A 12,051-nucleotide genomic window follows, 5' to 3' on the forward strand; every position below is an offset into this window, starting at 1 on the left:
GAGTGTTAATATCTCCCCTGTATTATGGTGTAACAGGGGGCTTTCTCTCCTTCTCACCTGGTTCAGCTACGAAGGCCTTTACTTTCACGCCAGAAAACCCAAACTGAACCAAGGAGTCGGCATGGGGCGAGACTATCAACAACTCGCAGAAGTATACAGCCCCGTGCCAAGCAAATACGTGAGGAAGATCAAAAAACAGGTACCAACTAGTTAAAACAGTGTATTTATACGTTTTGGTTTTTTAATATGTTTAAAAGCTGAATATTAATTCCTTTAACACTTTTAAAGAAAATTTAACATCAAAATCAAACATGAATAACATTATATTTACTCCATCATGACTTATCTGCCTCCTTCCTTGTAAAGGTTGTGCTAAGGGGGCATATCAGAGCCCCTCCGTGCTCATTCTTCAAAGGCTATTAAACTGTACAGGAGTACATTTCAACCTCTGCCCTATTCCCTAAGCACTTCCCCCTACCTCTGCGTGCTGTAATCTCACACAGTGGGAGGGGAGAAGTTCTCTAGCACGGTGTAACTGTCTGTGAACTTGCTACACAGATGGGCTCTGGTAACGCGCAAGTGCTCAGGGAGAGGGTAGGACAGTATAACAGCCTGTAAAGCCAGATCACAGAAGGGTTAGGTTAATTTGCATAATTTTAACATTTGATTTTAGAAGGAAGGAGGCCATAAATAACAAATATAAGAAGATTACCACAGTCGCGGTCACGGAGTGAGTGTTCTGGGTTTATCATGATGGATTATGATGGTAGATTTTCTTTAATTACCAGGCCTGATAAGGCTTTAATAACTAGGTGGTTTAATGGGGCTCACCTCTTTATGTGGTGCGCTACCTATAAAGTTTCTCTACCATTTTTATTACCCATAGAAGTTGTTAATAACAGGCCAGCTCTGCTGTTTTGTGCAGGGGGAGGGGGGGGGGGTTGTGTGGTGGGAGCAACTCCTTGCATCACATATCTACACATATAATTCTCAGAGTCCCATCCTTGGCACTGTAGTTTGTCTGTGAAACAGGACGCTGCATGGTTTTTGATTCTTGGATTGACCACCGTCGTCTGAAACAGCCCTTAATACGAGTGCTAAATAATAACACTGGAAGTTCGTAGAGATAGAAGAAATAAGTATTTTCCCTTGTTTTGTTTTAGATTGACTTGGTTGTTCTAACAAACTGCTTTCGAGGAGCTTTCATCATTTGCATGTCCTTGGCTACACTTATGTATTAAGAAAGCTATAACCCACTATGCCCCTTCTGTCAATGAGACCCTCAGACATTGCTATCCGTAATTTATGAGAAGGATTTTATAGAAAGGCTGTAGCCGAGTTCTGTGATTTATTGCATAGTATGATAGGCGTTTAAGGATTTATCCCGCCCATTCACCTGTATACACACACTGATATAGGTGAAAGCTGTCAATCACTAGGTGGGGTGGAGTTATCCAGGCTCTCATTGTCCCTCCTAGGAATCAGGATTTAATCTGCTCCAGATTATGAAAACCATAAAAACTCCTCTTAATGGCATTAAATTAGCCATTCCATAAGCCTTCAGCTGTTACCTGTAAAGGTCTGCTCAGGGGCTATAACCTGGGCATCTGCTCGGCTTTACCCTTTCTCGGATTAAGTGCAAAGAGTAAGAGCTTCTAATACATATCCTGAGTATCCAAAAGAGTGTAACAGGGTGGTAAGGGCAAGAAATAAATAAGTTTACCCCCAGTTAAACTAATAATGATAACCAAAAGTTTGTAAGTCAGAAAAAAAAAAATTACACCAAAAAGCATAATTCAACTTTAAATCTTTATTTAGTTCACAAAACATGATTAAAATGTAGCCATTGGCAAAGAAAGCCAACAAAATTAAAAAGGTGTGTGTTATAATCCATATCACTAATTAACCCAAAGTATAAATAAGCTTAGAGGAAGCTTATTGCGAAACACGTGTCGGGGCTGGCTGGTGTGGTGTCCTATTTACTGGTATGATTTATCCCATTGTTTTCTATGTATGAATTCTGTTGTTATTAATATAATACAATTAAATTTAGAGTGATTAGGTCTGTCCTGTTGGAATATGCTTTGTACCATATTTATACTTTGGGTTAATTAGTGATATGGATTATAACACACACCTTTTTAATTTTGTTGGCTTTCTTTGCCAATGGCTACATTTTAATCATGTTTTGTGAACCTAATACATATCCTGGTCTAATCAGTTCTATCGAACACATTTGGGGATGAACCAGAATGGCAACTGTGAATAAGGTGTTTTTGCCGACATCAGAATAAGAACCTTTAATCTATGATTTATTTTGGAGTTCACATACTTATGAGCATGTAGTATACATCTGAGGTTAATATACCTTCTAAATGGACTTTGAAGTCAATATGCCTAAATTTATATTTACGTGTTCTTCATAGCTTCCTTCTATTATTTTATCCCTGCAGCGGATCAAAAGAGATCTGTAACTTTCACTGAAAATCAGCCTCAGCCTTCTACATCGCATGCTGAGGTCCCTCCCATACCAACGCGCTCTGGTTGTAGCCCCGCACCATCGGTCAAACAAGCATCTTCAGAAAGCCCCGTTCTAAGGTCTTCCCCATCCATCACTGTGGCTGATCTTCACAGCCAGACTGACAGCCAGGTAACACCACAAGCAGGTTAGAGCATGCGTAACTCACCTCCTTCTAATGGTCCGTGTGCCAAAGAGACCTGCCACATGTTGTAACTGGGAAATCAGACGCAGGGTGAATTTGTGGATTTTCTAGATTTTTCTATTTCTTACTGATAATACCAGGAATATCTGTACAACCCTCTAATAGTGCTCAGGAAACATGTCTAAAGAAGAATGGGGCACATTTATTAACAACAAAACAAACTTCACTCAATGCAGATTACCTGTGTCGTGTGCAGAGGACACAAGATTCAGGATTTCTGGCACACGTTCTTAATGAATCTGGCGCCCCCTGCACTGCTCCGACAGAGTGCACCACTTTTTTGTGGTGCACCTTTAACATGGGGCATGCAACACAATTCTCTCAGACTTTGCATGTTAAATCTTGCGCACAGTTGAACTGAGCACCAGACCGCCCCCTAATTTTTGTCACATAAAACCTAATGCAGCTGCGCCACAAAAGGGGCACGTGCGACACAGACACAAATGTGGAGGAGACACTTATTAAATACACGTGCAAGCAGTTTGCACTAAAAAGAACATGCAAAGTCAGACAGAAAACTGGCGCATAGCCCCATTGCGTTGAATTTGAGAGTAATTGAAATCTAAATTTCTAAGCAATAGGGCTAATGTTTACTAATGAAAATGTGCTAGAATCCCAAAAACATCTCAATAGTAAAGGTGATAATTGTAAACTTTGGAATATACTAGAAAATAAAACTGCTTGTTCTTGTTTTTTCATCCTGTACTAAACAGGGTGTCTAAATGAGCTGGGTCACACAGATAGCTTATAAATGAGAAGATGTGAAAGTCTTACTTAATTCAGTTTATAAATGTATCCTATTGACCAGTGAAATATTACATAGGTATATAAGGAGTCCATCTTCAGCATCTTCTCCTTATCAATCTGCTGTGTTCTAACTTCAGTACAGCTTTCAGATATACTTTTCACTCTTGGAGAAGAAATTAGGGAGAATAGGACAAAGAGGATTTTTTCATTAATAAAGTATATTACAACATTTACTACTAACATCTGCATCATCTATCTATCTATCTATCTATCTATCTATCTATCTATCTATCTATCTATCTATCTATCTATCATCTACCATCATTTCTGAAATCAAAAAGTGACCTCATACATTTTGTTAAGCTTTAAGTATAACTTTTACATAAAAATTAGTAGATTGGCCCCAATCAGTGTTTACACAGAGATGTGTCCTATTGACGTTACATTAACATGAATTTATGTTTCGAAAGTAAACTTAGAAGAGTTTTATTATGAATTCATTTGTATGTGCAAAGTTTTTTCTCAAAACTGACCTTGATAGAGGAATGTTGGTAAAGCTCAGCTGGCTGGGAAAGTTAAAAATGTAGCTAGAAAAGTTAAACTTGCAGTTAATGAACAGTGTCGTGGTTTCATGTTTAGTGTTGCACCCAATAATATTACACAAAAAAAATATATTTTTTCTCTATAAATGTGGGCCACTTTTTAATTCATTGAATATACCTCCCCATTACAATCTAAGGCAGGTCTATTTGGAACTAGGAATCATCTGACGTGTACATGGATATTATAATGTGGTTTTTGTGAGTTCATATATTTTGCATGTTTACTTAAAATTGTACATAATTTGATATGTAACAGCACTATGATAGACCTAGTAAGAGGGACACCCGTGTGATAACATAATACATGTACACTACTAAGTAAAGTTATAAAATTAGTGCTCTACTCCTTATACTGTTTGTCAAATGGCTAGAGCCTCTCACCACCTCTTCATGGACTGGAAATAAAAGATATCCCCGACTCCTTGCATCGCCAATCGTCCTCCCGGAAGAAGCCTGAATAGGCGAAACCTGGGTCGGGCGAGGTGTTTTAGGCATCTTATGCTTTTACTATGCACGCTTTTAAATTGGAATGTGTGAGTATATACAATAAATACTATTTCCTTTTTGAACCTGGCAATCTGCACTATCCTTTCGCATACCTCCTGATGTAGGATTGGGAACACACCGTGGACACGGTAACGAGACGAGGATTGTGTTTCAACCCACTAAAGGAGGACGATTGGCGATGCAAGGAGTCGGGGATATCTTTTATTTCCAGTCCATGGAGAGGTGATGAGAGGCTCTCGCCATTTGACAAACAGTATAAGAGTAGAGCACTAATTTTATATCTTTGACTCTGTGACTTTGTGGCGTATACGAGAGTATGCTGTATTAGTAGCTCCTCCATATTTTGTATGTTACATTTCATGGATATTTTATTATTTATTTAAGTAAAGTTATGCCTTCTCTCAAATGAGATAATTAGGACATAAAACTCACCTAAACATATAGATGTATTGGTATTGTTTCAATCTTTTTATTGAATAACATAGAAGACAATATGGAGAAACCACACCAAATGACTGATGTAGAAATAAAACATACAAAAAGTCATAATACAATATCCACTTGTAATTTAGACAGACATGACAGAAGGTAAGAAGGGTAAAGAAGGGGGCTCCATTCTCCTAGCTAGGTGGATCCAGTCATATAAGTACATTATTTTTCGGACTATAAGGCGCACCGGAGTATAAGGCGCACCATCAATAAATGCTTGCTAAAAAGTCTAGGTTCATATATAACCCGAACTAGATTATAAGGCGCACCTGATTATAAGGATGAATGACCAGCAGGTGGCAGACCTGTGCACAGTTCAAGGCAGCTGTTGTCTGTAAGTACGGTTCATATAGAAGGCGCACTGGACTGTAAGGCGCACCTTTGATTTCTGAGAAGATCAAAGGATTTTTTGTGCGCCTTATAGTCCGGAAAATACGGGAGGTTTATTAGTCATATCGGTCTACTATGAAGACCAAGTGAAGAGGAATCTAGATCCACAAGTCCCAATGTACTAGTTCTTCAATCTTCCTTACCCAGGATTGCAAGGGTTATGTTTAGCATTAATAAATTTGCTGCTGTCTCCAAGAAAGTGGAAAAGTGTTAACACTGTGGCAGAAGCTTATGTCTCGAGTATAATGGGGATATTTTAGGTCTGTAAATAACCTGCATATGTGTTAATAAAATACAATTTATACCTACTATTAATGACCTATCATTTCTACTGTACGCAAAGACAAGGTGACAAGCTGCACCACTTTCCTGTACTGTATGATAGAGCGATGTGAGCATCTCAGGCGCTTCTCTGGTCAGCCGAGCACCAGAAAGTCCAATCTGATTAAGCTAGCTTCTGGTGAAAATTTGCTCTGCCAAGGGAGAAATTTCCCCTCCCATAAAACACAATATACTGTACTTTTTAGACTGGTGAAAGTCTGTCCACATCAAAGTGTTGGTAGAAGGGTTTCAGGTAGATAGCAAGGAATAAAGCTTGCAACTCCCACCAGCAGGATTTAACAGGCATATACAGGCGGTCCCCTACTTAAGAACACCCGACTTACAGACGACCCCTATTTACAGACAGACCTCTGGATGTTGGCAATTTACAGTACTTTAGCCCCAGGCTACAATAAACAGCTATAACAGTTATCAAAGGTGTCAGCAGTGAAGCTTTATTGTTAATCCTGGTGCTTATGACAACCCAACATTTTTAAAATACAGTTGTAATGAAGACCCAAAAAAATTTGGGTGGGGCTACAATTATAAAATATACAGTTTTGACTTGCATACAAATTCAACTTAAGAACAAACCTACAAAACCTATCTTGTACATAACCTGGGGACTGCCTGTACTGGCCCCAGGATCCTTGATATTAGCCCAGGGCAATGATTAGAAATATTGGCACCCCTTGAAGACTAACCTACAAATAGCTTTTCAAATGCTTTGTTTGTGTCGGCCACAGCATTTATAGAGTTAACACCTGTCCTGTGAGTGTTACAGAAGAGCGTCAGCCCTGTTCATCATGCTGACTCCTGGGACAAACTTATTTTTATTTTTTTTAATGTATGAGTCCTAATAATAAAACATGTAATATACTTTGTCACATTTATTTTGTAGTGTTTCTGTTGTTTATTTTATGAAAGTGAACTGTGAATTCTGTGAATTTCTTACTTGACTTGGTTTCTGCTGTTACTAATGTAGACACTGACGGGGGTATATACCAGCCCTGAAATAATTGCAAATGCTGACGTATTGCAATTAGTTTCCCCTTTATCCCAACTTTCCCCTTTATTCCTGTCCTTGCACTATGAGAAGTTGCTGAAAAAAAACACTGAGCAGCTAAGAGGCCAAAGTCTCTTAATGTATCTGGCAGTGCCGGAGGATCATCGGGGCTATCATACACAGGGTATGATAACTGCCCCCAGAGTACAGGTTCTTCTGACAGTTGGGCACACGCCCTGCTCTGATATCAAGCATGGAGATCCCATAGCAGCTGTGTGCAGGGGAATCCTTTCTGAGATATCGGGCAGAGGAGAGGGAGGAAATCCTTTAAATAAATGTGTCAGGCTGTCTGCAGAGCAGGAAACATGTGGGGAAATACCATCACCTGTCCATATATGGCGTTTCTACATCTCTGAGGGCTTCCCTTGTCACAAGATCTCTAAATGATGTAATGTTATGCAAATAATACATTTTGGGTCAGACGGGACATGAATCCACAATCCCCTCTCTCTATTAGGCCATAGAGATACAGTACAGTGCTCTTATCCACTAGACCAGTGATGGCGATCCTATGGCACTGGTGCCAGAGATGGCACTCGGAGGCATCTCTGTGGGCACACAGGCTGTCTCCCAGGCACAGAGTTTGCCAGACACGGCATCTTCCTGCAGTCTCAGGTAGTCCAAGTAGTGCCCTGCTATTGTAAAGTGACCAATCCTGTGCTGCTTGGTCCTGTCCAAAGAGTGAAAAGGTGTCGGATTGGAGCTCAAAGATTCTGGTAGCAATAAGTTTGTTACTGCCTAAATAGCTGGGTTGGCACTTTGGTAAAAGCTAGTGGTTTTTGAGTCTCACTTTGGGCACTCGATCTCTAAAAGGTTCACCATCACTGCACTAGACTATGGACGTACTGTCAATGGGAGGATTGTGTCTTCCCAACTGAGACACAGAGTACGGGTGAACAGGCTCTGAGAAGCTCAGCAGAAACCAGACAAGTAAGAAATTCACGGAAACTGCACTTTCATAAAACATACAACAGAAGCACTACAAAATCAATGAATAAAGTATATTAGTTACGCTTTAAGGTAGTGAATATCATGGAGGGTTGGGAAGTGGATCTTTAAATGATCATTTGGAAGAGCTTTGGTCCTGAATATAGATTTTTTGGAGCATGTGAAGAACATTCATGCTACACCCTTTATAAAGTATTTCCTTTGTCATTCTTGTACATTGGAACTAATGTGGCCTAATGTACCTGGTTCTGCTAATAACAAGTCTTTTTTCCCCGCACTCCCTAGTAGGTGACGTGCTCTGCACAGGTTCTCACCCGATATACGATCAGAAAAGAGATCCACACACGCTGTAAGTCTATATGATGTGAAGAATTCTTTATTGGCGTGCAGTGTATAAAATAACAATGTTTTGGCTTTATTTCAGTCTTTGTGAAATGCGTGCGCTGCTAGAACAAGGATATTTAGCTATCAGTGATATATGCCAAGGCACGTCCTTAATGCAGGAGATTGCATTGCATTGGCATATAGCGCTGAGAGCTGAACACCTGACCCTTTACTTTATCCTCTCTCCAGCGGCGCACGCATTTCACATAGGCTGAGATGCAGCAAGAAAGATTTCTTCACGTCTGATAAACGTACAGCGTTTGTGCCTGGATCTCTTTTCTGATCGCACCTGGGTCTTCTGTAACCAGTGTTGGGACTACTCTGATGGATAGAGGCTGTCCCAGTGCAGACCGGCAGGGTTACTTTAATAATACCCTATAGATTTGTCTTAAACCAAACTAGTCTGGTGACACAGTGACTCCATATCTCACTGTCAGTATCAATGGTATAACACCTTTAAGGCCTTTATGTTTATGTTAATAGGTGGAATTATGTGAATTATTTGTATCAACAATATGAGTGTACAATAAAAAATAAATTCCAGTCTTTCGGTTCTGTACAAATCTACAATATTCTTTGTTGATTTTCTGGATTAGTGGGGCTCGCTGTCATGTCGGTGACCCTTAGCTATCTACACCACATGGTTCTAAGCAAGCAAACTAATCTTGGATCAAGTTAAGATAAAGTGAAAAAATCCCAAAGTATTTTCTGTCTAAATATATTACTTTGCCCTGAGCTCATTTAGTTTCATTCCAAAGCTAATTTTTTCTTTGCCTAGAACAGTGGTGGCGAACCTATAGCACGGGTCCCAGAGGTGGCACTCTGAGTGCTCTCTGTGGGCACCCAGGCCCTCGCCCCAGCACAGTTCACAAGACAAAAGACTCAAAGACAAGACTTGTCCTGCACTTTCAGGGAACTTATAAAAAATCTACCATTTGCTTTTATGCATTATGAACCATAAAAAGGTGTGGAGAAGGCCCATTTAGATTTGGAGGTTCTCCTGCTGACCCCATGATTCCTCCTGTACAGAGGGACTGTGGAGAGAAGATACAATGATTTGCTCTTTTGCTCCAAATTTGCTCTTTTGCGTTTTTGTTTCAACTTTGTTGTCTTCAGGGCCGCTATGATGAAAGTTGAACAAGGAGCAATAGGTTATTGCTCAAAATCCTGTGTTGCCACTTCACAAGAAATAAGTGGGATTTGGGTTGTAGTTTGGGCACTCTGTACTTAAAAGGTTTGTCATCACTGGCCTAGAATATCATTTTTAATTGACAGTCTTATAATTTTTCTGTAATGACAAAATAGAACAGTAAACTAGGACCCTGTGGTTTTTCTATTATATGTATAATCCTTCAGAGTCCTCATTGAACCTCACAATTGTGAAACATCAGTCAAAAAGGAAACATAAAATGTTAGTTTAGTTATTTTCTGCAGTTTTTGCCTTTTACATTCTTTTACTCTATTTTATAGTTTTACTAAATATTGCTAAACTTCTTAGAAAACTGTATTTGTCTTCTGATTGATTTCCAATGTTTTACAGAGAAGAGCCCACTACCTGGGGAGGGAAGACTCAGAGTCCAGTCGGGGAGCGACAGTCCCACTTCTCCACAGCTCCCCGTCCTCCCATCTGTCTGATCCGGAAGACTTTGGAGGTCTGGAAACTAGCAGCTTGCTTCAGTACACAGACACCGTCCTCCACATCACAGAGGACAATGGGATGGAGAACCCCCTTGTCTCAGGACATTTTCATTTCACTCATATTGAACTTGGGGAGACGGACATTGATTTGGATGAATCTCATGTGTAGCCTTGAGATGTTATCAGCTCCATGTATCAATGTTTATGGTGTGTTTCTTTCTCACTCATGGCCCTCCCTTGTAATCCCGTTGTGTTTGCTTTGGAGGGTTACGTGAATATGCTGCTTATCTGACTTTGCTGCTTTGCTTTTCAGTGAACATAGTAAAATATGTAGTGTAAGGGTCTGCCACACATAGGACCAAAGAATGCAAATCACAACTATGGTCGCTCAGTGTCCAATGTGCACCATGTCCTAGTACACTATGGTCTTATCATTTTGCCCATTTCTCCTTCTTCATAGAAGTATGGAGCAGGCTTATGTCAAATACAACTGTATGTGATTTACCTGTGAGCCATCAGTGTCAGAGCACATATCAGACTAGGTGTATGTACGGCAGAGCCCATGCCAGTGCTGCTTTACACAGTAATAGAGAGGCCTTACACAATGTACTGACTAGAATGTTCCTAACTTATATGTATATATATATGTACCTGATCACCTCTTTGTGTTGTTATTCCGATTGTATTAACTTCATAGAAATGGAATTATTACAGAGGGGATGATGTAACATAATCATGGAGTTAGTAACATGGACATGATTTAATGCGTCACATGGAAAAATAACTTATTTTGCAGGTACTTTAGGTAAATGAAGTATTTCCTGCCATGTTTTAACACTGTGATTGTCCAAGTCTGTATGGAAAATATATATACGGTATAGCCTTATATATAAAACGTCTTTTAACTAGAACTGCACAAGTAGCAGTCAATACTATTTCCTTCCTAGAGAAGCCAATAGTGTACACAACCAGGCCAATAAAATGAACAGAACTCTATATACTTGAGTATAAGCCGAGCCCCTAATTTTACCACAAATTATTGGGACAACTTATTGACTTGAGTATAAGCCTAGGGTGGGAAATACATTGGTCACAGCCTCCCCCAGTAATTTAATACCCAGCAGCCTCCCCCCAGTAATGCTTCCCCACCCCTTAACGAAATGCCCTGCAGCCCCTCATTGTATAAAAAAATAAACGTACATACTCACCTACCGATGCTCCTCTTACTTTCTCCTCTTCACTGGTAATAGAGCGACCGCTGCTGGTGTCATTGTGTGCACCACCGGAAGAGCACACTAGCGTCTCTGCCCACTCTGTTACTAGTGAAGAAGAGACGGAAGAGAAGCCATCAGAAGGTGGGTATGTATGGTTATTTTTTTACGCCCGTGTATAAGCCAAGTTGAGTTTATTCAGAACATTTTTTTGTGCTGAAAAACTCAGCTTATACACAAGTATATACGGTGAATACTTTAGATTCTAAACAAAATTGGGGTAGTTAAAGTAGCATAGGGCACACATATAATTTTATATTGGGGTCCAGGGCATTCCGGATATTTTTCGGGAGCTGCAGCCACAACTGAATTGTCGGATTTTCAGCTGGGTAAACTGAGCTGCTGAAAAGTTACAAATATGGTTTACATATTACTTTCTGTAGGAAGTTTTATCATTAAAGAATAGATACTAAATAATTAAAAATACCTCACCAGAGATATTATTCATCTGCAGCGTCAATGTAAGCAATGGCGGGTGCTGACATGTTCTTATCCTATTCATCCAGAGGTGGAGAATTCAGCATTCAGTTTTATCATTGGACCAAAAAGAACTAGTGTAATGCTAAAAACCTATTAATATATGAAGAATATGTGCAATATGGTAGATATTAGATGTGATAACAGAAAGCCATGTTATTCGCTGGTCTTGAAATACCGGTAAAATATGTGGTCAGGATTTTGTATGAAGAATCACTTCATATAAATGAGCACTAGCACATAGGAACCTCTAGAACAACTTTGGCTGCTTATAAATACAGAGAACCAGATGTCTATTATATGTTAAGAATACAATATATATTATGTAGTGGACTGTCTGCTCATATGGCAAAAAAGCAAGTCAAATGAGAAATGAATGGAAGATGAAATTCTATTTCTGAGATAATCTAATATAATATCTATGTTGTGGAGAGATAAATGATGTTCTATGTGATGAATACATAATAAATATTTATTTTAAAATGTTA

At 39.5% G+C, this 12,051-nt stretch overlaps 1 protein-coding gene across 30 annotated transcripts in view; it reads left to right on the forward strand.

Annotated features, from left to right (window-relative positions):
- UNC80 (unc-80 homolog, NALCN channel complex subunit) overlaps positions 1-12,051 on the forward strand; it is a 116,012-nt gene extending 103,961 nt beyond the window's left edge. For 22 of the 30 annotated variants that reach the window (XM_072121306.1, XM_072121315.1, XM_072121331.1 and 19 more), the window contains 3 exons: positions 37-199; positions 2,454-2,650; positions 9,718-12,051. In XM_072121306.1, coding sequence (XP_071977407.1) covers positions 37-199; positions 2,454-2,650; positions 9,718-9,984 — 627 coding nt within the window. In that variant the 3' untranslated portion in view covers positions 9,985-12,051. Of the gene's footprint in view, positions 1-36; positions 200-2,453; positions 2,667-9,717 lie in introns of all 30 variants that reach the window. The other 8 variants (XM_072121311.1, XM_072121321.1, XM_072121332.1 and 5 more) reach the window with 2 other exon arrangements.

Source organism: Engystomops pustulosus, chromosome 8, assembly GCF_040894005.1.
Source record: "Engystomops pustulosus chromosome 8, aEngPut4.maternal, whole genome shotgun sequence".
NCBI classification, from domain to species: domain Eukaryota; kingdom Metazoa; phylum Chordata; class Amphibia; order Anura; family Leptodactylidae; genus Engystomops; species Engystomops pustulosus.